The sequence below is a fragment of the Pseudochaenichthys georgianus genome, unplaced genomic scaffold, assembly GCF_902827115.2.
Source record: "Pseudochaenichthys georgianus unplaced genomic scaffold, fPseGeo1.2 scaffold_1385_arrow_ctg1, whole genome shotgun sequence".
NCBI classification, from domain to species: Eukaryota; Metazoa; Chordata; class Actinopteri; order Perciformes; family Channichthyidae; genus Pseudochaenichthys; species Pseudochaenichthys georgianus.
The window spans coordinates 1-27,943 of record NW_027262255.1 but is presented as its reverse complement, the minus strand read 5'-3'; the positions used below and the strand labels follow the sequence as shown (position 1 = coordinate 27,943).

Sequence of the window (27,943 nt, the reverse complement as noted above, 5' to 3'; positions counted from 1 at the left end):
CCTGAAACCCTTCCCGACGAGCCTTTAGTGGAACTCGGGTCCGCTGTGGTGGATGAGGCTGAACGTGGCTCTCATCCGGAACTCAGCAAAGGTGGATCACGTCTCAGCGCTGACGGCGTGTAACCTGTGCTTCTGCACCTTCTCTTTGTCGGGTAGTAAACTAGAGAGGCGGGGCTTCCCTTGTCATGCCCTACACAACGTCCTTTCTCACACCTAGTATCCTAACCCTAACCTAAGAGGCTTCTCAATACTCTAACTTCCCCTCCTCGACTCCTCTGTCCTCCGGTAGTGACCCGGTGTCAGTACCAGGGCTGCAGTCGAATAGTCCAAAGATCAGCTCCTAAGTTCTAACCCTATCTCCTATTCCTTGACCTCTGAGTGAAAGGTCACGGGGTTAAGGCATAGTGGATAGGAGAACTCAAAAGGACTTAGGAGAAGAGACTGCGGTGCTTTAGAGAATCGACTGCACTTCACTATCCGACGTGTTTCTGATGCGCCAGCGGACGTCCTGAATGTGCGTCTGCTGCTGTGGGTAACCATGGAAACTACAGTTTTCTATACAGCGGACTACAAACATGAATGTTCAATAAGAACGAGGGACTCCTGTGAACTCATCCAGAGACTCTGCTCCGTGCTCTGATGCTGCTGCTTTGCTTTATGAACGAGGACAACAGAGAAACAGATTCTTCAGGACCAAAGCTGGACCTGAGATAGAAAGGAAAGTGAAACTTCTGCTCGTCCCCCTCTCCCTCCGGTCCACGTTAACACCAATGATCCCAACACGTATGATTGATGGAAAGATAAATCAATACAGATGTATTTATTATGAACGTTAGTCCTTAACATCTATCTCTGTGTATATCACCATTCAGACATCTCTAGAAGCTGAACAAACCCCACACAGCTCAGTGAAGACTGAACGTTCATATTTCTCTTTTTGATTATAATACTGATGAACGTTCAGAACAAAGCACTTTGTAACTTACCACCTACGTTTTAAAAAGCGTAATAAGCACCGTAACTTTCATGATATCATTTCTCCGTCATAATCGGTTGTTTCCGTGAACGGCCGACTGTTGAGTGACGGCAAATGCTGCGGCTGCAATGCATTATGGGGCAGCATTTTCGCTTCTCCTGTCGGTTAGGGAGGTCCAGTGGTTCCTAAAGGAGGCTATAAAGGAAGTTTGAAACCTCCTTTCCTATCATCTAGAGAACCAGCTCTTATCGTGGCTGCCACTGAGGGACTTCCGGGTCAGTTCACTCCGTGAGGAAGGTTCCTAAGCTAAATGGACTATTCCACTTCAGCCCAGATGTGTTCGGGCTACCAGATGTGTTCGGGCTACCAGATGTGTTCGGGCTCCCAGATGTGTTCGGGTGTATTTCCGTCGCAGCCGTCATATCCGTCTACTCACCTCCCTCTGCTCCCAGCGCTCTGCTGCCACACACAGGCCGTCTGCGGAACTGCAGCCGGAGGAACTCGGTACAGCTTGTTATGCGTGTGTACTTGTGCACATAAATAACGTTTCTAATTATTTACAATTAAAAATATATATATTCTGCGTTACTTTAGCCAACACTTTTATAAGGCCACGAGATTAGATAATTAGGAAATGTGTAGATAGAATATCTTTCATGTTGTTATTTTGTCATTATGTTTCATGTTTTATTTACCTTTTAGTATTTTTATATAGTATCTGAACTTTGGAGAGGAGTTGGGAGACACATGACACATCAAGTCACATCTACAGATCAAGACGAAGCGAATGGAAGTATACCCATACTCCCAGCGTGAACATGTTTGTGAAAACGTGTGCAAAGTCTCCGAAAATCCTAAAAATAAGCTCATATTTTAATTCCCCATAAAAAAACACATCATCCAGTAAAAACAGGCCCGCTGATCCTCTGCTCCTGATCGCTCTGAGAGGGGAAAGTACTGCCTGAGATCGCATGCTGTGGTTTATTAAATGAGCAGAGTGCGAGGACTGTCTCAGGGAGGAAAGCACAAAGAAAGGAACATTACCAAGCTGGTACCACTCCATGTTTCTAAAGCTCGGTTAGATGCTGCTCACTCAGATGCTGTTGGTACCGGACATGTGGAGAGACACGTCATCTGATTTAGAGCTGAAGAAGCCGTCCTGAAGAACCGTCATCGCAGGGAAACAGAAAGAGCAACATATTGTGTGGAGCAGATTGTCTGAGACGAGGCCACCGGGAACTGTTAGAGCAACACATCCGAGCCTCTGCAGGGGATGCCCACTGCGGGGGGGCAGAGCAGACCTGAGTCCAGGAGACTCCTCAGGGTGACTAGAGGCCTGCTCATCGTCCAACACAGATATCAGGCTCAGCAGAACCTGATATGGGCCATTTCCCAGACCAGCAGAGCATCCGCGATGTTCCTGGAGCAAACCAGCACAGCAGCAAAGGACAGGTGGGAGCAGGCCTCTGTGACAACAGAACCAGGACAGGTGGGAGCAGGCCTCTGTGACAACAGAACCAGGACAGGTGGGAGCAGGCCTCTGCAACAGCAGAACCAGGACAGGTGGGAGCAGGCCTCTGCAACAGCAGAACCAGGACAGGTGGGAGCAGGCCTCTGCAACAGCAGAACCAGGACAGGTGGGAGCAGGCCTCTGTGACAACAGAACCAGGACAGGTGGGAGCAGGCCTCTGTGACAACAGAACCAGGACAGGTGGGAGCAGGCCTCTGCAACAGCAGAACCAGGACAGGTGGGAGCAGGCCTCTGCAACAGCAGAACCAGGACAGGTGGGAGCAGGGCTCTGCGACAGCAGAACCAGGACAGGTGGGAGCAGGCCTCTGCAACAGCAGAACCAGGACAGGTGGGAGCAGGCCTCTGCAACAGCAGAACCAGGACAGGTGGGAGCAGGCCTCTGTGACAACAGAACCAGGACAGGTGGGAGCAGGCCTCTGCGACAACAGAACCAGGACAGGTGGGAGCAGGCCTCTGCAACAGCAGAACCAGGACAGGTGGGAGCAGGCCTCTGCGACAGCAGAACCAGGACAGGTCACGGAAACAACCGATTATGAGGAGAAATGATATCATGAAAGTTACGGTGCTTATTAAGCTTTTTAAAGCGTAGGTGGTAAGTTACAAAGTGCTTTGTTCTGAACGTTCATCAGTATTATAACAAAGAGAGAAATATGAACGTTAGTTTTCACTGAAATGATCAAATAAAGTCTCTCAGTCTTCACTGAGCTGTGTGGGGTCTGTTCAGCTTCTAGAGATGTCTGAATGGTGATACACACAGAGACAGATGTTCAGCACTAACGTTTATAATAAATACATCTGTATTGATTTATCTTTCCATCAATCATACGTGTTGGATCATTGGTGTTAACGTGGACCGGAGGGAGAGGGGGACGAGCAGAAGTTTCACTTTCCTTTCTATCTCAGTTCCAGCTTTGGTCCTGAAGAATCTGTTTCTCTGTTGTCTCGTTCATAAAGCAAAGCAGCAGCATCAGAGCACGGAGCAGAGTCTCTAGATGAGTCCCTCGTTCTTATTGAGCATCCATGTTTGTAGTCCGCTGTGTAGGAAGCTGTGGTTTCCATGGTTACCCCACAGCAGCAGACGCACATTCAGGACGTCCGCTGGAGCATCAGAAACACGTCGATAGTGAAGTGCAGTCTCTTCTCCGAAGTCCTTCCTCTATTGAGCCGAGGACCGGCTGTTAATTTGGTTTTGTTTGTATGATTTACGGATAACAAGGAGAAGACGCATTATGAAGGAGGTCGCAGGGTGTGTGTGTCACTGGCATCTGCTTTCAGAAGATATGATTATTACATTTCATTTCATCATCATCATCATCATCATCATCATCATCATCATCATCATCATCATCATCATCATCATCATCATCTCATCTCATCTCCTCGCATCTAGCTGAGGCTTTCATCCAGAGACTCACAGTGCGTTCCACCAGGAAGACACAGCCTGAGGAAACAGAATCACAAAGTACATCAGGCTTCATGGAGCCAGCATCTCAAGTGCTGCTCAGCTGGCTTTAGAGGAGCCAGTCCTTTGTTAGTATATAAGTGCTTTGTTAGCAGTTCTCTCCTCGAGGTGGAGTCGAAGGAGATGAGTCTCAGTCTGGAAGGTGTGTGAGCTTTCTGCTGTCCTGATGTCAGGGAGCTCGTTCCACCATCTTGGAGCCAGGACAGCAAACCCACGTGTTCCTGCTGATGGAACTCGGTCCCCCTCGCAGCGAGGGTGCAGCGAGTCGTCTGGCTGATGCAGAGCGGAGTGCACGTGCTGGGTGCACGGTTTAACCGTGTCCTGGATGTAGGAAGGGCCAGATCCATTCGCAGCATGGTACCAAGCACCAGGGTCTGGAAGTGGATTCTAGCAGTTACCGGAAGCCAGTGGAGGGAGCGGAGGAGCGGGTGGTGTGGAACATTCAGGAAGGATGAAGACCAGACGAGCCGCTGCATTCTGGAGGAGAGAGGTCGGATGGCTCATGCAGGCAGACCAGCAGGAGGGGGCTGCAGTAGTCTAGTGAGGGGACGAGAGCCTGGACCAGAACCTGCGTGGCTCTCTGGGTCAGCTGGGGACGCGTCCTCCTGATGCTGTAGAGCGTGTATCTGCAGCAGCGGGTTGCAGCAGCGATGTTTGCAGTGAAGGACAGGTTGTTATCTAGGGTCACACCCAGAGTCCTTGCAGTCTGAGTCGGGGAAACAACAGAGGGGCCGATGCTGATCGTCAGGTCGAGAGAGGGACGATCTTTTCCCGGAAGGAAAGCAGTTCAGTTTTGTTGAGGTTGAGCTTGAGGTGATGAGCGGACATCCACTGAGAGAGGTCAGCTGGACGAGAAGGAGTCTACGTCCCGCTGCCTCCTGGTGCTGCTCCTCCCAGAGGCGGAGTCTACGTCCCGCTGCCTCCTGGTGCTGCTCCTCCCAGAGGCGGAGTCTACGTCCCACTGCCTCCTGGTGCTGCTCCTCCCAGAGGCGGAGTCTACGTCCCACTGCCTCCTGGTGCTGCTCCTCCCAGAGGCGGAGTCTACGTCCCGCTGCCTCCTGGTGCTGCTCCTCCCAGAGGCGGAGTCTACGTCCCGCTGCCTCCTGGTGCTGCTCCTCCCAGAGGCGGAGTCTACGTCCCACTGCCTCCTGGTGCTGCACCTCTCAGAGGCGGAGTCTACGTCCCACTGCCTCCTGGTGCTGCACCTCTCAGAGGCGGAGTCTATGTCCCACTGCCTCCTGGTGCTGCACCTCTCAGAGGCGGAGTCTACGTCCCGCTGCCTCCTGGTGCTGCTCCTCCCAGAGGCGGAGTCTACGTCCCGCTGCCTCCTGGTGCTGCTCCTCCCAGAGGCGGAGTCTACGTCCCGCTGCCTCCTGGTGCTGCTCCTCCCAGAGGCGGAGTCTACGTCCCGCTGCCTCCTGGTGCTGCTCCTCCCAGAGGCGGAGTCTACGTCCCACTGCCTCCTGGTGCTGCACCTCTCAGAGGCGGAGTCTACGTCCCGCTGCCTCCTGGTGCTGCACCTCTCAGAGGCGGAGTCCACGTCCCGCTGCCTCCTGGTGCTGCTCCTCCCAGAGGCGGAGTCCACGTCCCGCTGCCTCCTGGTGCTGCTCCTCCCAGAGGCGGAGTCTACGTCCCGCTGCCTCCTGGTGCTGCACCTCTCAGAGGCGGAGTCCACGTCCCGCTGCCTCCTGGTGCTGCTCCTCCCAGAGGCGGAGTCTACGTCCCGCTGCCTCCTGGTGCTGCTCCTCCCAGAGGCGGAGTCCACGTCCCGCTGCCTCCTGGTGCTGCTCCTCCCAGAGGCGGAGTCCACGTCCCGCTGCCTCCTGGTGCTGCTCCTCCAGAGGCGGAGTCTACGTCCCGCTGCCTCCTGGTGCTGCTCCTCCCAGAGGTAATTCTGCAAATATTACGATAAACTCACAGCTATTTCGCGGCCCGGCAGTAACACCTCCGCGGCCCGGTGCCGGTCCGCACACCGGGGGTTGGAAACCCCTGCTCTAAAGTACCGCAGTCTCTTCTCCTAAATCCTTTTGAATTCTCCTATCCACTATCCCTTAACCCCGTGACGTTTCACTCAGAGGTCAAGGGATATACGATTTTGGATTATCCGACCGCAACCCTGGATGTGGGCCCACAGAGCATGCGCAGTGGAGTTTCCCCTTAAGCCCCGCCTCTGATCACCCGCTCTGTCAGTCAGAGGAATGGAGAGATCAAATAACTCTAATTCAGCTTTAGGTGCATCGTACAGTACTCTAATGATTTAAATAAGGGAAATACAATCATTCATACCGTGGAGTTTATTTAGTTTAAAACAAATCATCCGCTGATTAACACACGTGTCTCTCTCTCAATGTAAGTCAATAACGTCCCGAAGCTGTGGTTCCGCCGTTTCACCCCTCCGGACATTCAACGGGGGTGGATGTTGTTCCTTTCTTTCTTTCTTATTCAATAACATACTTCCTGGGGGCTGGATTCATTCCATAGGTACATGACGTAATGACGCAGCGTGACGTGATGACGCCGTGCCAGACCCGGAAGTGATGTTTAGTCAGCTGACTGAAAACAACAACAACATCAGAGGAGCTCCGGGAAAATAACGGCGATACTGCTCCTTCCTCCCGGGGATACTGCTCCTTCCTCCCGGGGATACTGCTCCTTCCTCCCGGGGATACTGCTCCTAAGTACCGGCGATACTGCTCCTTCCTCCCGGCGATACTGCTCCTTCCTCCCGGGGATACTGCTCCTTCCTCCCGGCGATACGGCTCCTTCCTCCCGGGAATACTGCTCCTTCTTAGTACCGGGGATACTGCTCCTTCCTCCCGGGAATACTGCTCCTTCCCCCGGGGGTCTCAGAGTGGTCCTCCTCCCTGGTTCTGCCCCTCCTCTCGATGTGGATCCCCCCGGAGGAGGTGCTGCTGGCCGGGCCTCTGTGGGTCTCTGAGCGGGCAAACCCCTTCTTCGTCCTGCAGAGGAGGAGAGGACATGGCCGAGGAGGGGGGCTGTCCGGTGAGTAAAAGTACTCAGATATTCTACTTCAGTCAAAGTAGAGTACACGGAAAAGTACTGCATTCAAAATGTTCCTCAACTTAAAGTAGAAAAGTGTTATCATCAACATCTCGGGAAAGTAGCGACGGTAAAAGTAGTGATGGTGCGGATTGGTCCGTTTCAGAATAATATGTTTTATGATCATCAATAAAGTGTTCTCAAAGCTGGCGCAGCAGTTTGAAGTACTTTGTGTACTGTTACTAAATACTAAGTACTGACCCTGTGCTCTGCAGGTGGTGTAAATACTGAGTACTGACCCTGTGCTCTGCAGGTGGTGTAGATACTAAGTACTGACCCTGTGCTCTGCAGGTGGTGTAAATACTGAGTACTGACCCTGTGTTCTGCAGGTGGTGTAAATACTAAGTACTGACCCTGTGCTCTGCAGGTGGTGTAAATACTGAGTACTGACCCTGTGCTCTGCAGGTGGTGTAAATACTAAGTACTGACCCTGTGCTCTGCAGGTGGTGTAAATACTAAGTACTGACCCTGTGCTCTGCAGGTGGTGTAAATACTGAGTACTGACCCTGTGCTCTGCAGGTGGTGTAAATACTGAGTACTGACCCTGTGCTCTGCAGGTGGTGTAAATACTGAGTACTGACCCTGTGCTCTGCAGGTGGTGTAAATACTGAGTACTGACCCTGTGCTCTGCAGGTGGTGTAAATACTAAGTACTGACCCTGTGTTCTGCAGGTGGTGTAAATACTAAGTACTGACCCTGTGCTCTGCAGGTGGTGTAAATACTGAGTACTGACCCTGTGCTCTGCAGGTGGTGTAAATACTGAGTACTGACCCTGTGCTCTGCAGGTGGTGTAAATACTGAGTACTGACCCTGTGCTCTGCAGGTGGTGTAAATACTGAGTACTGACCCTGTGCTCTGCAGGTCTGCTGGTGGGCACCCTGGACGTGGTTCTGGACTCCAGCGCCCGGGTCGCTCCCTATCGGATCCTCCTGCAGACGGCCGGCGCTCAGATCTACTGGAACATCGCAAGCGGTGTGTTGAAGCCATTTTGCATTTCTCTCTCATTTCTATAATGAAACATTATGAATAGAAATGAGACAATAATACATATGAATAATAAACATCTTATTCCAAACATTATGGATGTTTGGAATAAGATGTTTTATTATTCATATGTATTATTGTTTTGATTGATGCCAACTGTCACTGTCTCGTCATGGAGGCGTCATGGAGGCGTGCTTTGGGCCTTTAACAGACACCAGGCGCTCACGACGAGTGGCAGGCCAACTGTTAACCGCACGATGGAGACCGCGTGTGTTGGGTTTAATTGTAACGTTGGCCGTGTCTTGCAGGCTCGTCCAGGAAGGAGATCACGGAGCACTGGGATTGGCTGGAGTCAAACCTGCTGCAGACCATCTCCATCTTTGACAACGACGAAGACGTCACCACCTTCGTCAAGGGAAAGATCTCAGTATGTCACTTCCTGTTTACTTGCTCAGGTCTCTCTTCCTGTGTGTCATCCTTTCAGTGAGTGATGTCACTTCCTGCAGGGCATCATCGCAGAGGAGAACCGACTGAAGCAGGGCGAGGAGCAGGAGGAGGATTGTGGGAAGTTTCGGGAGGCGGAGCTGAAGATGAGGAGGCTGTTCGGGATGCCGGAGGAAGAGAAGCTGGTCAACTATTACTCCTGCAGCTTCTGGAAGGGAAGGGTGCCGCGGCAGGGCTGGCTCTACCTGTCCGTCAACCACCTGTGCTTCTACTCCTTCCTGTTGGGCAAGGAGGGTACGGCCGGCCAATCACAGGCCAGAGTTCTTTCATATCATTTAAACAGTGAAACAGAAACAGGAAGCGCAAACTGCCCTGGCCATTGAAGAGTAAACTCCTCTAGTAACCTGAAGGTACTCCTCTAGTAACCTGAAGGTACTCCTCTAGTAACCTGAAGGTACTCCTCTAGTAACCAGAAGGTACTCCTCTAGTAACCTGAAGGTACTCCTCTAGTAACCTGAAGGTACTCCTCTAGTAACCAGAAGGTACTCCTCTGGTAACCTGAAGGTACTCCTCTGGTAACCAGAAGGTACTCCTCTAGTAACCTGAAGGTACTCCTCTGGTAACCAGAAGGTACTCCTCTAGTAACCAGAAGGTACTCCTCTAGTAACCTGAAGGTACTCCTCTAGTAACCTGATGGTACTCCTCTAGTAACCTGATGGTACTCCTCTAGTTACCTGAAGGTACTCCTCTAGTAACCAGAAGGTACTCCTCTAGTAACCTGATGGTACTCCTCTAGTAACCTGAAGGTACTCCTCTAGTAACCTGATGGTACTCCTCTAGTTACCTGAAGGTACTCCTCTAGTAACCTGAAGGTACTCCTCTAGTAACCTGAAGGTACTCCTCTAGTAACCAGAAGGTACTCCTCTAGTAACCTGAAGGTACTCCTCTAGTAACCAGAAGGTACTCCTCTAGTAACCTGAAGGTACTCCTCTAGTAACCAGAAGGTACTCCTCTAGTAACCTGATGGTACTCCTCTAGTTACCTGAAGGTACTCCTCTAGTAACCTGAAGGTACTCCTCTAGTAACCAGAAGGTACTCCTCTAGTAACCTGAAGGTACTCCTCTAGTAACCAGAAGGTACTCCTCTAGTAACCTGATGGTACTCCTCTAGTTACCTGAAGGTACTCCTCTAGTAACCTGAAGGTACTCCTCTAGTAACCAGAAGGTACTCCTCTAGTAACCTGAAGGTACTCCTCTAGTAACCAGAAGGTACTCCTCTAGTAACCTGATGGTACTCCTCTAGTTACCTGAAGGTACTCCTCTAGTAACCTGAAGGTACTCCTCTAGTAACCAGAAGGTACTCCTCTAGTAACCTGAAGGTACTCCTCTAGTAACCTGAAGGTACTCCTCTAGTAACATGAAGGTACTCCTCTAGTAACCTGAAGGTACTCCTCTAGTAACCAGAAGGTACTCCTCTAGTAACCTGAAGGTACTCCTCTAGTAACCAGAAGGTACTCCTCTGGTAACATGATGGTACTCCTCTAGTAACCTGAAGGGACTCCTCTAGTAACCTGAAGGTACTCCTCTAGTAACCTGAAGGTACTTCTCTAGTAACCTGAAGGTACTCCTCTAGTAACCTGAAGGTACTCCTCTAGTAACCTGAAGGTACTCCTCTAGTAACCTGAAGGTACTCCTCTGGTAACCTGAAGGTACTCCTCTAGTAACCAGAAGGTACTCCTCTAGTAACCTGAAGGTACTCCTCTAGTAACCTGATGGTACTCCTCTAGTAACCAGAAGGTACTCCTCTAGTAACCTGATGGTACTCCTCTAGTTACCTGAAGGTACTCCTCTAGTAACCTGAAGGTACTCCTCTAGTAACCTGAAGGTACTCCTCTAGTAACCTGAAGGTACTCCTCTAGTTACCTGAAGGTACTCCTCTAGTAACCTGAAGGTACTCCTCTAGTAACCTGAAGGTACTCCTCTAGTAACCTGATGGCACTCCTCTAGTGAATGTCAGGGTTGTGTAGCTGATGTATCTCTGTCTCTCTCAGGGTTGTGTAGCTGATGTATCTCTGTCTCTCTCAGGGTTGTGTAGCTGATGTATCTCTGTCTCTCTCAGGGTTGTGTAGCTGATGTGTCTCTGTCTCTCTCAGGGTTGTGTAGCTGATGTATCTCTGTCTCTCTCAGGGTTGTGTAGCTGATGTATCTCTGTCTCTCTCAGGGTTGTGTAGCTGATGTATCTCTGCCTCTCTCAGGGTTGTGTAGCTGATGTATCTCTGTCTCTCTCAGGGTTGTGTAGCTGATGTATCTCTGTCTCTCTCAGGGTTGTGTAGCTGATGTGTCTCTGTCTCTCTCAGGGTTGTGTAGCTGATGTGTCTCTGTCTCTCTCAGGGTTGTGTAGCTGATGTATCTCTGCCTCTCTCAGGGTTGTGTAGCTGATGTATCTCTGTCTCTCTCAGGGTTGTGTAGCTGATGTGTCTCTGTCTCTCTCAGGGTTGTGTAGCTGATGTGTCTCTGTCTCTCTCAGGGTTGTGTAGCTGATGTATCTCTGCCTCTCTCAGGGTTGTGTAGCTGATATATCTCTGTCTCTCTCAGGGTTGTGTAGCTGATGTGTCTCTGTCTCTCTCAGGGTTGTGTAGCTGATGTGTCTCTGTCTCTCTCAGGGTTGTGTAGCTGATGTATCTCTGCCTCTCTCAGGGTTGTGTAGCTGATGTATCTCTGTCTCTCTCAGGGTTGTGTAGCTGATGTGTCTCTGTCTCTCTCAGGGTTGTGTAGCTGATGTGTCTCTGTCTCTCTGCGCCTCAGTGACCCTGGTGGTGCAGTGGTCGGAGGTGACCCAGCTGGAGAAGAACGCCACGCTGGTGTTTCCAGAAAGTGTTCGAGTCAGCACGCGCAGCACCGAGTATTTCTTCTCCATGTTTCTCAACATCAACGACACCTTCAAGCTGATGGAGCAGCTCGCCAACATGGCCATGCGGCAGCTTCTGGACAACGAGGCTTTCGCTGCCGACCGCTCGCTTCCCAAGCCCTGCAAGACGCTGAAGAACGTCTCTGCACTCAAGAGGTCTCACTCTGTTCAGTTCACATGTGTTCAGTTATGATTATAAATAATAACATTATTCCCTCACTCCCTCTGACCTTTGACCTGATCAGCTGTTTTCTGTCCTGCAGGGATCTGGACGCCCGGGCGAAGAACGAGCATTACCGCACGATGTTCCGGCTGACGCAGGACGAGCGTCTGGACGGACACACGGACTGCACCCTGTGGGCGCCGTTCGCCAAGATGCACGTGGTGGGACAGCTGTTCATCTCCAACAACTACATCTGTTTCAACAGCAGAGAAGAAGACCTGTGTCAGCTGATCATCCCCCTAAGAGAGGTAAACAGGAAGTCAGCTGATCCTCCCCCTGAGAGAGGTAAACAGGAAGTCAGCTGATCATCCCCCTCAGAGAGGTAAACAGGAAGTCAGCTGATCATCCCCCTGAGAGAGGTAAACAGGAAGTCAGCTGATCCTCCCCCTGAGAGAGGTAAACAGGAAGTCAGCTGATCATCCCCCTGAGAGAGGTAAACAGGAAGTCAGCTGATCATCCCCCTCAGAGAGGTAAACAGGAAGTCAGCTGATCATCCCCCTAAGAGAGGTAAACAGGAAGTCAGCTGATCCTCCCCCTGAGAGAGGTAAACAGGAAGTCAGCTGATCCTCCCCCCCAGAGAGGTAAACAGGAAGTCAGCTGATCATCCCCCTAAGAGAGGTAAACAGGAAGTCAGCTGATCCTCCCCCTGAGAGAGGTAAACAGGAAGTCAGCTGATCCTCCCCCCCAGAGAGGTAAACAGGAAGTCAGCTGATCATCCCCCTAAGAGAGGTAAACAGGAAGTCAGCTGATCATCCCCCTAAGAGAGGTAAACAGGAAGTCAGCTGATCCTCCCCCCCAGAGAGGTAAACAGGAAGTCAGCTGATCATCCCCCTAAGAGAGGTAAACAGGAAGTCAGCTGATCCTCCCCCTGAGAGAGGTAAACAGGAAGTTAGCTGATCCTCCCCCCCAGAGAGGTAAACAGGAAGTCAGCTGATCCTCCCCCCCAGAGAGGTAAACAGGAAGTCAGCTGATCATCCCCCTAAGAGAGGTAAACAGGAAGTCAGCTGATCCTCCCCCTAAGAGAGGTAAACAGGAAGTCAGCTGATCATCCCCCTAAGAGAGGTAAACAGGAAGTCAGCTGATCATCCCCCCAGAGAGGTAAACAGGAAGTCAGCTGATCATCCCCCTAAGAGAGGTAAACAGGAAGTCAGCTGATCATCCCCCTAAGAGAGGTAAACAGGAAGTCAGCTGATCATCCCCCCCAGAGAGGTAAGCAGGAAGTCAGCTGATCATCCCCCTGAGAGAGGTAAACAGGAAGTCAGCTGATCCTCCCCCTGAGAGAGGTAAACAGGAAGTCAGCTGATCATCCCCCCAGAGAGGTAAACAGGAAGTCAGCTGATCATCCCCCCAGAGAGGTAAACAGGAAGTCAGCTGATCCTCCCCCCCAGAGAGGTAAACAGGAAGTCAGCTGATCCTCCCCCCAGAGAGGTAAACAGGAAGTCAGCTGATCCTCCCCCTCAGAGAGGTAAACAGGAAGTCAGCTGATCCTCCCCCTAAGAGAGGTAAACAGGAAGTCAGCTGATCCTCCCCCCCAGAGAGGTAAACAGGAAGTCAGCTGATCATCCCCCCAGAGAGGTAAACAGGAAGTCAGCTGATCCTCCCCCCCAGAGAGGTAAACAGGAAGTCAGCTGATCATCCCCCTAAGAGAGGTAAACAGGAAGTCAGCTGATCCTCCCCCCAGAGAGGTAAACAGGAAGTCAGCTGATCATCCCCCTAAGAGAGGTAAACAGGAAGTCAGCTGATCCTCCCCCTGAGAGAGGTAAACAGGAAGTCAGCTGATCCTCCCCCTAAGAGAGGTAAACAGGAAGTCAGCTGATCCTCCCCCCCAGAGAGGTAAACAGGAAGTCAGCTGATCCTCCCCCCCAGAGAGGTAAACAGGAAGTCAGCTGATCCTCCCCCTGAGAGAGGTAAACAGGAAGTCAGCTGATCATCCCCCTAAGAGAGGTAAACAGGAAGTCTGCTGATCATCCCCCTAAGAGAGGTAAACAGGAAGTCAGCTGATCCTCCCCCTAAGAGAGGTAAACAGGAAGACAGCTGATCCTCCCCCCCAGAGAGGTAAACAGGAAGTCACGGAGGGGTAGTGTGTAGGGGGCGGTTTGGAATTGGGCCTCAGTTACCCATGATGCTCTTTTCCCATGATTCTCTTTACCCATGATGCTTTGCTGCAGGTGTCAGTGGTTGAGAAGGCAGACAGCAGCAGCATCCTGCCGTGTCCCGTCTCCATCAGCACCAAGAACAAGACCAACTTCCTGTTCGCTAACCTCAAAGACAGAGACTTCCTGCTCCAGCGGATCTCCGACTTCCTGCAGCGGACCCCCGACAGCAGCGGGGGGGAAACCAGCCCCCTGATTGGGCCCCTGGTGGGTCCTGAATCCATACTGTTTCTGAGGGGTCAGCTGACAGGAAGTAGATCTCTCACAGTGCTTCTGTTTCCTGTCCTCAGGGCTCCTCATCTGAGTCCGTCCTCATTGGCCGACATTACCACCCTGACCTGCCGACAGCCAATCAGGGTCTCCTGAGGCTCTACCAGACCGGGGCCCCCGAGGACCTTGGGCCCAAAGCCGTGAGTTCAAGTCCCTCAGGAGGACCCTTAGATCCTGAGAACCCTTAGATCCTGAGGACCCTTAGATACTGAGGACCCTTAGATACTGACCCATATATACTGAGGACCCTTAGATACTGAGGACTCTTAGATCCTGAGGACCCTTAGATACTGACCCTTAGATCCTGAGGACCCTTAGTTACTGAGGACCCTTAGATACTGAGGACCCTTAGATACTGAGGAACCTTAGTTACTGAGGTTACTGAGGACCCTTAGATACTGAGGACCCTTAGTTACTGAGGACCCTTAGATACTGAGGACCCTTACATACTGAGGAACCTTAGTTACTGAGGTTACTGAGGACCCTTAGATACTGAGGACCCTTAGTTACTGAGGACCCTTATATACTGAGGACCCTTAGATCCTGAGGACCCTTAGATACTGAGGACCCTTAGTTACTGAGGACCCTTAGATACTGAGGAACCTTAGATACTGAGGACCCTTAGATACTGAGGACCCTTAGATACTGAGGAACCTTAGTTACTGAGGACCCTTAGATACTGAGGACCCTTAGATACTGAGGACCCTTAGATACTGAGGAACCTTGTGGCTTAGTACAGTATGGGTAGGCCGGGCTCACTTTGTGCTGCGTTTCCATTACAGTTTAGCAACTTGGGTAGTAACTATAGTAACGCAGTGTAGGCGGGGCGATCGGCGGGTGGAGCGACGCTGCGTAAAACTGCTGTGACGTCATCTTCAATGCGAACCGCAAAACCAAAACATCAGCCGTCAGCTGTCTGCGTCATGGCGACTACTGGTTTATTTATGTCTGTATTGGGTTAGATACATACCGATACCGGTTAGAACCACGAGTTAATGCTTTGACACGTCTGCAGACAGACGGCAGAGAAACACCTTTTAAAATGCGTGTTTTCTGAATGGAGATCGGATCGACCAGGCTAAGCTAACGTTGTATATGCCCCAGAGATGGAGCACTCGAGTCCTGGACTCGCACTTGAGTGCTGATTTTCGGACTCGTGACTCGACTCGGACACTGATTTACGCGACTCGGACTTGGACTCGTGAATTATCGCGTACGCTGATTCGGACTCGTGAATTCTCGCGCACGATGACCCTGCGGCGTAGTGTGTTACTGATGGTAGCCTTTGTTACTCTGGTCCCAGCTCTCTGCAGGTCATGGACTCGGTCCCCCGTGTGGGTCTGGATCTTTGCTCACCGGTCTTGTGATCACTTTGACCCCACGGGGTGAGATCTTGCGTGGAGCCCCAGATCGAGGGAGATTATCAGTGGTCTTGTATGTTTCTTCACACCGAGCTGCTTACCTGTTGCAGATGCAGTCTTCCCAGCCTGGTGCAGGTCTACCATGTTGTTTCTGGAGTCCTTTGACAGCTCTCTGGTCTTGGCCGTAGTGGAGTCTGGAGTGTGACGGTTTGAGGTCGTGGACCGGTGTCTTTATACTGATAACGAGTTCAAACCGGTTCCATTAATACAGGTAACGAGTGGAGGACAGAGGAGGCTCTGAGAGGAGGAGGTACAGGTCTGTGAGAGCCAGACATCTGGTTTCTTTGGAGGAGACCAAATACTTACTTTACCAATTAATTCATTACAAATCGTACAAAGTGACTTCCTGGATTCTTTCCCCCCCCCTCTGTCTCAGAGTTGAAGTGAACCAGGAGGAACATTACAGGCCTCATCTTCTTAAGTGGGAGAACCTGCACAGTTGGTGGCTGACTAAATACTTTTTGCCCCACTGTAGCTCTGCTCAGACAGATTTATTGTAAATGTCACACACCATAATATGGACAGAAATGGAATCAAACCTCTCCTACCAGTATCCAGAGGCCAGTTAACATAACAACATAACAATGAGGTGAAATGGCGCTGAAGATTTGAAGCCTTGAAATGGGTTAATGCTGTCTGGCATATACGGCAAAATGGCTTGCAATTGCGTTCGATAAAAAATCATGAACTCTCCCACTCTACTAAACACGTCCATATTTTCGCTTAGCTGTGCATTTCTTCCCTGCCATTAGGATCAAACTCAGTTCCTGCCAGATAGTGTTTACTCAACGATAGGTTTCCCCCCTCAAAGTTGATTGGTTCACTGCATCGCAGGTATTATTGTGATTGGCTCTTGGGCCACATCAAAATTAGACGCGCTGTCATCCTCTCATACTGACACCGGACACCACACATGTACACACACGTAGGGAGAGCCGGGACGAAAGTAACACGGGACGAAAGAAACACGGGACCAAAGTAACACGGGACCAAAGTAACGCGGGACCAAAGTAACGCGGGACCAAAGTAACGCTGGACCAAAGTAACGCGGGAGGAAAGTAACGCGGGACCAAAGAAACGCGGGACCAAAGAAACGCGGGACCAAAGAAACGCGGGACCAAAGAAACGCGGGACCAAAGAAACGCGGGACCAAAGAAACGCGGGACCAAAGTAACGCGGGACCAAAGTAACGCTGGACCAAAGTAACGCGGGAGGAAAGAAACGCGGGAGGAAAGAAACGCGGGAGGAAAGAAACGCGGGACCAAAGAAACGCGGGAGGAAAGAAACGCGGGACCAAAGTAACGCGGGACCAAAGTAACGCGGGACCAAAGTAACGCGGGACCAAAGAAACGCGGGACGAAAGAAACGCGGGACGAAAGAAACGCGGGACGAAAGAAACGCGAGACGAAAGAAACGCGGGACCAAAGTAACGCGGGACCAAAGTAACGCGGGAGGAAAGAAACGCGGGAGGAAAGAAACGCGGGAGGAAAGAAACGCGGGAGGAAAGAAACGCGGGACGAAAGAAACGCGGGACCAAAGTAACGCGGGAGGAAAGAAACGCGGGAGGAAAGAAACGCGGGACGAAAGAAACGCGGGACCAAAGTAACGCGGGAGGAAAGAAACGCGGGAGGAAAGAAACGCGGGACGAAAGAAACGCGGGACCAAAGTAACGCGGGACCAAAGTAACGCGGGACCAAAGTAACGCGGGACCAAAGAAACGCGGGACGAAAGAAACGCGGGAGGAAAGAAACGCGGGAGGAAAGAAACGCGGGACGAAAGAAACGCGGGACGAAAGAGACCAAAGTAACGCGGGACGAAAGAAACGCGGGACCAAAGTAACGCGGGACCAAAGTAACGCGGGACGAAAGAAACGCGGGACCAAAGTAACGCGGGACCAAAGTAACACGGGACGAAAGAAACACGCGACCAAAGTAACGGAGCGATTTTATCCGAGCCCAAACAACTTTGACCGGCCAAATGACGTCAGAAGGATCAGCATTCGATACTGAACAGACCTACTAAATATCAGGTTAACTGTCGGGAGTCCGTGTCTCTCCCCTACACTCACATATAGAATTCGATATGAACCGAAGAGTCGCATGAAACTGGGCAAAGAGCCGCGGGTTGGCCACCCCTGGTGGAGCACCTATTACAAGACTTGTAGCCAGACTGGCTTCACAGCAGCTCCACAGACAGATCAGTGTCACGTGACAGGATGAAAGCAACGTAGAGGAGCAGCTACATTTCAACACATATATCCACGAAGGTTAATACATGAAGACTTGTGACTCGGACTCGACTTAGACTCTTCTTAGGTGACTCGGACTTGACTTGGACTCGAACACAGGTAATGATGACTCGGACTCGACTCGGACACTCCTTGGGTGACTCGGACTCGACTAAGACTCTCCCTTGGTGACTCGGACTTGGACTCGGACTCGAAGAGTGGTGACTCGAGAGTGACTTGGACTCGGACTCGAACACAGGTAATGATGACTCTGACTCGACTACGACTCTCCCTTGGTGACTCGGACTTGGACTCGGACTCGAAGAGTGGTGACTCGAGAGTGACTTGGACTCGGACTCGAACACAGGTAATGATGACTCGGACTCGACTACGACTCCCTTGGTGACTCGGACTCGGACTCGAAGAGTGGTGACTCGAGAGTGACTTGGACTCGGACTCGAACACAGATAATGATGACTCTGACTCGACTACGACTCTCCCTTGGTGACTCGGACTTGGACTCGGACTCGAAGAGTGGTGACTCGAGAGTGACTTGGACACGGACTCGAACACAGGTAATGATGACTCTGACTCGACTACGACTCTCCCATGGTGACTCGGACTTGGACTCGGACTCGAAGAGTGGTGACTCGAGAGTGACTTGGACTCGGACTCGAACACAGGTAATGATGACTCTGACTCGACTATGACTCTCCCTTGGTGACTCGGACTTGGACTCGGACTCGAAGAGTGGTGACTCGAGAGTGACTTGGACACGGACTCGAACACAGGTAATGATGACTCTGACTCGACTACGACTCTCCCTTATTGACTCGGACTTGGACTCGGACTCGAAGAGTGGTGACTCGAGAGTGACTTGGACTTGTGAATTGGTGACTTGACTACAACACTGATATGCCCCGACCGTTCACACTCACAACAACGGTGTATTACAATTAAATCACAGTCAGAAATGTTCATCTCGTTGTAGTTGTCTCCCCTTGCCAGCGATTCTCTCTCTAGTTGAGCATGCTCAGCCCGACTCAGCCGGGTTGTTCCTGGCCCGAGAACCACGATGTTATGGGACCAGAACAACTGTGAATTAGGACCCGCTAGCCGGTGCCAGGCCGAGTGGAAACGCAACCAGACACAGGCCCCGCTGTAGTGGAAATACTGAGGACCCTCAGATGCTGACCCTCAGATACCAAGGACAGGACCCTCAGATACTGAGGACCCTCAGATACCAAGGACAGGACCCTCAGATACTGAGGACCTTTAGATACTGAGGACCCTCAGATACTGAGGACCTTTAGATACTGAGGACCTTTAGATACTGAGGACCCTCAGATACTGAGGACCTTTAGATACTGACCCTCAGATACTGAGGACCCTCAGATACCAAGGACAGGACCCTCAGATACTGACCCTCAGATACTGAGGACCCTCAGATACTGACCCTCAGATACTGAGGACCCTACTTACCCTCCCCCCCCCCCAGATGAAGGAGAGGATGAAGGAGGAGGCTTGGAACATCCACTTCTCAGAGTTTGGTCGAGGAGTCTGCATGTACCGGACCTCCAGAACCAGAGAGCTGGTGCTGAATGGGATCCCAGAGAACCTGCGGGGGGAGCTGTGGATGCTGTTCTCTGGTGAGCGTTCACTCATTCGGAGCACGGAGCTGTTACCGGAGCTGGTGTGAATGAGGTATCATTCTCTCCTCGCCCTTTCACAGGTGCTCAGAATGAGATGTCGTCCCACCCCGGTTACTATAGTGACCTGGTGGAGGCGGCGATGGGGGTTGGCTCTGTGGTTTCCGTGGTGACGGAGGAGATCGAGAGGGACCTTCATCGATCGATGCCCGAACACCGAGCCTTCCAGAACCAGACGGGCATCTCTGCGCTGCGCCGCGTCCTGACCGCGTACGCCCACCGAAACCCAGGCATCGGGTACTGCCAGGTACTAATAATACTACGTAAAGTACTACATCCAGGTACTAATACTACATCCAGTACTACATCCAGGTACTAATACTACATCCAGGTACTAATACTACATCCAGTACTACATCCAGGTACTAATACTACATCCAGTACTACATCCAGGTACTAATACTACATCCAGGTACTAATACTACATCCAGTACTACATCCAGGTACTAATACTATATAAAGTACTACATCCAGGTACTAATAATACTACGTAAAGTACTACATCCAGGTACTAATACTACATCCAGTACTACATCCAGGTACTAATACTACATCCAGTACTACATCCAGGTACTAATACTACACCCAGTACTACATCCAGGTACTAATACTACATCCAGTACTACATCCAGGTACTAATACTACATCCAGTACTACATCCAGGTACTAATACTACATCCAGTACTACATCCAGGTACTAATAATACTACGTAAAGTACTACATCCAGGTACTAATACTACATCCAGTACTACATCCATGTACTAATACTACATCCAGTACTACATCCAGGTACTAATACTACATCCAGTACTACATCCAGGTACTAATACTACATCCAGTATTACATCCAGGTACTAATACTACATCCAGTACTACATCCAGGTACTAATACTACGTAAAGTACTACATCCAGGTACTAATACTGCATACAGTACTACATCCAGGTACTAATACTACATCCAGTACTACATCCAGGTACTAATACTGCGTAAAGTACTACATCCAGGTACTAATACTACATTCCAGTACTACATCCCAGGTACTAATACTACATCCAGTATTACATCCAGGTACTAATACTACATCCAGTACTACATCCAGGTACTAATACTACATCCAGTACTACATCCAGGTACTAATACTACGTAAAGTACTACATCCAGGTACTAATACTACATCCAGTACTACATCCAGGTACTAATACTACATCCAGTATTACATCCAGGTACTAATACTACATCCAGTACTACATCCAGGTACTAATACTACGTAAAGTACTACATCCAGGTACTAATACTACATCCAGTACTACATCCAGGTACTAATACTACATCCAGTATTACATCCAGGTACTAATACTACATCCAGTACTACATCCAGGTACTAATACTACATCCAGTACTACATCCAGGTACTAATACTACATCCAGTACTACATCCAGGTACTAATACTACATCCAGTACTACATCCAGGTACTAATACTACGTAAAGTACTACATCCAGGTACTAATACTATGTAAAGTACTACATCCAGGTACTAATACTACATCCAGTACTACATCCAGGTACTAATACTACATTCAGTACTACATCCAGGTACTAATACTACATCCAGTACTACATCCAGGTACTAATACTACGTAAAGTACTACATCCAGGTACTAATACTACATCCAGTACTACATCCAGGTACTAATACTACATCCAGTATTACATCCAGGTACTAATACTACATCCAGTACTACATCCAGGTACTAATACTACTCCAGTACTACATCCAGGTACTAATACTACGTAAAGTACTACATCCAGGTACTAATACTACATCCAGTACTACATCCAGGTACTAATACTACATCCAGTACTACATCCAGGTACTAATATTACGTAAAGTACTACATCCAGGTACTAATACTACATCCAGTACTACATCCAGGTACTAATACTACATCCAGTATTACATCCAGGTACTAATACTATATCCAGTACTACATCCAGGTACTAATACTACGTAAAGTACTACATCCAGGTACTAATACTGCATACAGTACTACATCCAGGTACTAATACTACATCCAGTACTACATCCAGGTACTAATACTACATAAAGTACTACATCCAGGTACTAATACTACATCCAGGTACTAATACTACATCCAGGTACTAATACTACATCCAGTACTACATCCAGGTACTAATACTACGTAAAGTACTACATCCAGGTACTAATACTACATCCAGTACTACATCCAGGTACTAATACTACGTAAAGTACTACATCCAGGTACTAATACTGCATACAGTACTACATCCAGGTACTAATACTACATCCAGTACTACATCCAGGTACTACTACTGCATACAGTACTACATCCAGGTACTAATACTATATAAAGTACTACATCCAGGTACTAATACTGCATACAGTACTACATCCAGGTACTAATACTACATCCAGTACTACATCCAGGTACTAATACTGCATACAGTACTACATCCAGGTACTAATACTATATAAAGTACTACATCCAGGTACTAATACTACATCCAGTACTACATCCAGGTACTAATACTGCATACAGTACTACATCCAGGTACTAATACTATATAAAGTACTACATCCAGGTACTAATACTGCATCCAGTACTACATCCAGGTACTAATACTGCATACAGTACTACATCCAGGTACTAATACATATAAAGTACTACATCCAGGTACTAATACTGCATCCAGTACTACATCCAGGTACTAATACTGCTGTTGTCCTCAGGCGATGAACATAGTCACCTCGGTGCTGCTGCTCTTCTCTCCAGAGGAGCAGGCGTTCTGGCTGCTCGTGGCTCTGTGCGAGCGCATGCTGCCAGACTACTACAACACAAGAGTTACAGGTACATATACACATCTACACTCACCAGCCTCTTCATCAGGTACACCTTGCTGGGCTGGACCCCCAGACCGGAGCAGCTGCTTCACGCCTCCACCCAGGGCTGCTGCCTTTCTATTGTATAATGAGATGTGATGCGTTCAGGGGCCCTGGTGGATCAGAGAGCTGCTGGCTGTGCCTTTCTATTATATATAATGAGATGTGATGCGTTCAGGGGCCCTGGTGGATCAGGGGCTGCTGCCTTTCTATTATATAATGAGATGTGATGCGTTCAGGGGCCCTGGTGGATCAGGGGCTGCTGCCTTTCTATTATATAATGAGATGTGATGCGTTCAGGGGCCCTGGTGGATCAGGGGGTGTTCGAGGAGCTGACCAGAGCCTTCCTGCCCCCCCTGTACGAACACATGAGGGATCTGGGGGTGATCTCCACCATCAGCCTCTCCTGGTTCCTCACCCTCTTCCTGTCTGTGATGCCCTTTGACAGCGCCGTGCTGCTGGTGGACTGCTTCTTCTACGAGGGCATCAAGGTCACCTTCCAGGTACAGAGCATCATGGGAGCTGTAGTCCTCAGAAAGCAGGGCATCATGGGAGCTGGAGTCCTGAGTTTTGGCAGCTCCTGACATATGTCCCCTCTTCCTGCAGGTGGCGCTGGCGGTGCTGCACGAAACATGGAGGCTCTGCTGTTCCTGCAGCGACGAGGGGGAGGCCATGACCGTCCTGGGGAGGTGAGGTGAGGGGGAGGGGAGGGGAGGTGAGGTGAGGTGAGGGGAGGGGAGGGGAGGTGAGGTGAGGTGAGAGGAGGGGAGGTGAGGTGAGGTGAGGTGAGGTGAGAGGAGGTGAGGTGAGAGGAGGTGAGGTGAGGTGAGGGGAGGGGAGGGGAGGTGGGGGGGAGGTGAGGTGAAGGGAGGTGAGGTGAGTGGAAGGGAGGTACACACTGTTCATACTGCTCTCAGGCCGCTGTGTGTATCTAGTGTATTAATACACACTGTTCATACTGCTCACAGGCCGCTGTGTGTATCTAGTGTATTAATACACACTGTTCATGCTGCTCACAGGCTGCTGTGTGTATCTAGTGTATTAATACACACTGTTCATGCTGCTCACAGGCTGCTGTGTGTATCTAGTGTATTAATACACACTGTTCATACTGCTCACAGGCTGCTGTGTGTATCTAGTGTATTAATACACACTGTTCATACTGCTCTCAGGCTGCTGTGTGTATCTAGTGTATTAATACACACTGTTCATGCTGCTCACAGGCTGCTGTGTGTATCTAGTGTATTAATACACTAGATACACACTGTTCATGCTGCTCACAGGCTGCTGTGTGTATCTAGTGTATTAATACACACTGTTCATACTGCTCACAGGCTGCTGTGTGTATCTAGTGTATTAATACACACTGTTCATACTGCTCTCAGGCTGCTGTGTGTATCTAGTGTATTAATACACACTGTTCATACTGCTCTCAGGCTGCTGTGTGTATCTAGTGTATTAATACACACTGTTCATACTGCTCTCAGGCTGCTGTGTGTATCTAGTGTATTAATACACACTGTTCATACTGCTCACAGGCTGCTGTGTGTATCTAGTGTATTAATACACACTGTTCATGCTGCTCACAGGCTGCTGTGTGTATCTAGTGTAATTAATACACACTGTCATGCTGCTCACAGGCTGCTGTGTGTATCTAGTGTATTAATACACACTGTTCATGCTGCTCACAGGCTGCCGTGTGTATCTAGTGTATTAATACACACTGTTCATACTGCTCTCAGGCTGCCGTGTGTATCTAGTGTATTAATACACACTGTGCATACTGCTCTCAGGCTGCTGTGTGTATCTAGTGTATTAATACACACTGTTCATACTGCTCACAGGCTGCTGTGTGTATCTAGTGTATTAATACACACTGTTCATACTGCTCACAGGCTGCCGTGTGTATCTAGTGTATTAATACACACTGTTCATACTGCTCACAGGCTGCCGTGTGTATCTAGTGTATTAATACACACTGTTCATACTGCTCAGGCTGCTGTGTGTATCTAGTGTATTAATACACACTGTTCATACTGCTCACAGGCTGCTGTGTGTATCTAGTGTATTAATACACACTGTTCATACTGCTCACAGGCTGCTGTGTGTATATAGTGTATTAATACACACTGTTCATACTGCTCACAGGCTGCTGTGTGTATCTAGTGTATTAATACACACTGTTCATACTGCTCACAGGCTGCTGTGTGTATCTAGTGTATTAATACACACTGTTCATACTGCTCTCAGGCCGCTGTGTGTATCTAGTGTATTAATACACACTGTTCATACTGCTCTCAGGCTGCTGTGTGTATCTAGTGTCTTGAGCAGGAACAAATGTATTCACTGAGTACTTATATCTGACATTAACGATTAAACACGTGAGCATTCTTTATGCAAACCGAGTCAAGCCGACTTCAGGCGAGCTTTCTGAGACCTCCTCCTGCGACCGGCTATTCTCGTCTACTTTGGAGGCTCGTCTCCAACAAGCCTACTAACTGTGTGTGTGTGTGTGTGTGTGTGTGTGTGTGTGTGGTGTGTGTGTGTGGTGTGTGTGTGTGTGTGTGTGGTGTGTGGTGTGTGTGTGGTGTGTGTGTTGTGTGTGTGGTGTGTGTGTTGTGTGTGTGTGTGTGTGTGTGTGTGTGGTTGTGTGTGTGTGTGTGTTGTGTGTGTGTAGGTACCTGGATAACGTTGTGAACAAACAGACTGTGGCCCCCTCCCATCCCTCACCTCCACGCCCTGCTGACCAGCGGAGACGAGCCGCCCCGAGAGATCGACATCTTTGACCTCATCAAGTCCTCCTACGAGGTCAGTCTCTCTCTCTCTCTCTCTCTCTCTCTCTCTCTCTCTCTCTCTCTCTCTCTCTCTCTCTCTCTCTCTCTCTCTCTAACTCCTGCTGAGTCTCTCTCTCTAACTCCAGGATGTTGTTTCTTCGTCTCTTGCAGAAGTTCGGCAGCCTGCGCTCTGATGTCATCGAGCAGATGAGGTTCAAGCAGAGGTTAAAGGTCATCCAGTCGCTGGAGGACACAGCCAAGAGGAGCGTGGTGAGCAGTCATGCTACAGGCTAACACGCCCTGCTAATGTGCCACACCCTCACACTGTGTGTGTGTGTGTGTGGTGTGTGTGTGTGTGTGTGTGTGTGTGTGTGTGTGTGTGTGTGTGTGTGTGTGTGTGTGTGTGTGTGTGTGTGTGTGGTGTGTGTGTGTGTGTGTGTGTGTGTGTGTGTGTGTGTGTGTGTGTGTGTGTTTGTGTGTGTGTGTGTGTGTGTGTGTGGTGTGTGCAGGTGAGAGCGATGATGACGGAGTCTTCGTTCAGCATCGAGGAGCTGGAGGAGCTGTACTGTCTCTTTAAGGGAAACTGACTCCTCTAAGCGCTAAATAATAAAACAGCTGTTATTGGGCTCCAGATGTTAGTGTTATGGCTCCAGATGTGACTGTACTTCCTGTGCAGGCGCAGCACATGGCCAGCTGTTATTGGGGCTCCAGCAGCGGGGTCTCTCAGCGGTTCGACCCCTCCCTCCCGTACCTGGAGCAGTACAGCATCGACCCACTGCAGTTCTGCCAGCTGTTCCTCGGCCTCGGCCCCTGGGCCTGCGGGGACCGTACTCCCACCCTCTCTGCTCGCCTCTTCAGGGTCCTGGACCAGAACCAGGACGGGCTGCTCAACTTCAAGGAGTTCATCACCGGATTCAGTGAGACTAACACTATACATGCAGTACACACACCATACACTATAGACCAGGCGTGGGCAAACTAAGGCCCGCGGGCCAGATACGGCCCTTTGGGCTTTTGAATCCGGCCCGCCGAATATTGATACAAAATTGTCCAAATGATAGTAATTCATTTAGCCTTTTTCCTGCAATACCCGGCATTTCAGTTGATCCCACTAGATGGCGCACTCTAGACACATTGACCTTTGCTGGAGTCTGGCCTATTCTCTGGCCCCACTCGGCAACCCGGCAAGGTCCAAGAACCAAATAGTTCACGCATTGATCACCAACGACCTCCTCATTGCTGCCGACTCTGGCCGCCTCAGCATCCTCATCCTCCTGGACCTCTCTGCTGCGTTTGACACCCTCTCTCACAACATCCTCCTCACCCGCCTCTCAGACCTCCTGGGTGTCACTGGCACAGCGCTGTCCTGGTTCACATCCTACCTCCACAACAGGAAACAGTTTGTCTCCATCAGTGGCTCAAACTCACCCCCGGCCCCAGTCCACCACACGGTGTACCCCAGGGCTCTGTGCTTGGCCCCCTCCTGTTCACCATTGACATGCTCCCCCTCGGCCAGATCATCCGACATCATGGACTCAACTTCCACTGCTACGCTGATGATACCCAACTATCTCAGCACCGCTCCATCCTCCCACCCCCCTCAGTCTCTCATCAACTGCCTGCATGACATCAGAACATGGATGTCTTCCAACTATCTGAAGCTGAACAGCAGGAAAACAGAGCTCATGGTTGTGGCACCCAAGGCCCTGCTCCAGAAGGTTGGTGACTTCGTCCTTGAGGTCGACGGCTGCTCCAACTCCCCATCCCCTGACGCGTCACACCCAACTCTGGATTTGAGTGCTTCACATTTCGGGTCGCGATGTATTGACAAAGGAACAAGTGGGTCCCGAGGCCAGCCGAGAACCACTAGACGCCTTAAACAGACGTTTGTTTACTTGTTTTCTTTCTTTATTTTACTCACAGCTGAAGAGTTGCTTGGCCTCGGTGGTTTGGATGATGTTATGCGATGGGTTTGCTCAAAATAAAATAACAAACTTTTTCACATGCAACAAAGAAAAGAGGCCGTTACAATATTCAGAACAAAGAGGCAACACTCAAATACAATAACAAACAACTTAGGTATTCTTTCTGTCTTGATGAGGCTTATATAACTTCACTTAAAGGTGTGTGTGTGTGTGTGTGTGTGTGTGTGTGTGGTGTGTGTGTGTGTGTGTGTGTGTGTGTGTGTGTGTGTGTGTGTGTGTGTGTGTGTGTGTGTGTGTGTGTGTGTGTGTGTGTGTGTGTGTGTGTGTGTGTGTGTGTGTGTGTGTGGTGTGTGTGTGTGTGTGTGTGTGTGTGGTGTGTGTGTGTGTGTGTGTGTGTTGTGTGTGTGTGTGTGTGTGTGTGTGTGTGTGTGTGTGTGTGTGCAGGTGGGATGTATCACGGGGAAATGACGGAGAAACTCAACTGCTCTACAAGCTGCACCTACCTCCAGGTAACACTTTGTTGTTTACCTGTTGTTTACCTGTTGTTTACCTGTTGTTTACCTGTTGTTTTTTACCAGTGCCCTGTACTACGAAGCCAGTTCAACTAGTTATCTTAACTAACCCTAACAAAGAGATCTCACTAAGCGGTCCTACGACGCTGGTTATCAACTCGGTTTTCTCTCTCCGGCTGAGTGCGCGTTCACATGAAAGGGGCGGGGTTAGCTACATTTGACCAATCACAACATGGAGAAGCTACTGACAGCGCAGCGTCATACTTCCTGAATGAAAAGTCAACTATAATATTAGACACACATGGATGTTTAAAGTTAAACTTTAAACATCCATGACTTAAACACTTGATCAGGATCAAAGCCTCAGAGCTGCAGCTGCAAGGTGCACAGCTGGAGCAGAACGAGTGTTGGAATGCGTCCATCAGCAGGTTCATGATGTC

The 27,943-nt window shown here is 49.9% G+C and overlaps 1 protein-coding gene across 1 annotated transcript; it reads left to right on the top strand.

The window, feature by feature from the left end:
- Window positions 1–6,293: 6,293 nt before the first annotated feature.
- Window positions 6,294–25,328, top strand: LOC117440999 (TBC1 domain family member 9B-like). The gene is made up of 15 exons (XM_034077197.2): window positions 6,294–6,972; window positions 7,891–8,001; window positions 8,322–8,440; window positions 8,520–8,751; window positions 11,262–11,520; window positions 11,628–11,835; window positions 13,756–13,947; window positions 14,031–14,150; window positions 19,157–19,307; window positions 19,391–19,614; window positions 22,143–22,260; window positions 22,593–22,795; window positions 22,899–22,981; window positions 24,970–25,100; window positions 25,238–25,328. Exons 1-14 carry the CDS (start codon window positions 6,855–6,857, stop codon window positions 25,076–25,078), a joined length of 2,247 nt encoding a protein of 748 aa, XP_033933088.1. The 5' UTR covers window positions 6,294–6,854; the 3' UTR covers window positions 25,079–25,100; window positions 25,238–25,328.
- The last annotated feature ends 2,615 nt before the right edge of the window (window positions 25,329–27,943 follow it).

Excerpts from the sequence above, each read along its gene's own strand:
- LOC117440999 (XM_034077197.2), top strand. The coding sequence starts at position 6,855 with ATGTGGATCCCCCCGGAGGAGGTGCTGCTGGCCGGGCCTCTGTGGGTC. Across the intron at positions 22,261-22,592 it reads CTACAACACAAGAGTTACAG|GGGCCCTGGTGGATCAGGGG; the intron begins GTACATATACAC and ends TGATGCGTTCAG. Across the intron at positions 22,796-22,898 it reads GCATCAAGGTCACCTTCCAG|GTGGCGCTGGCGGTGCTGCA; the intron begins GTACAGAGCATC and ends CTCTTCCTGCAG.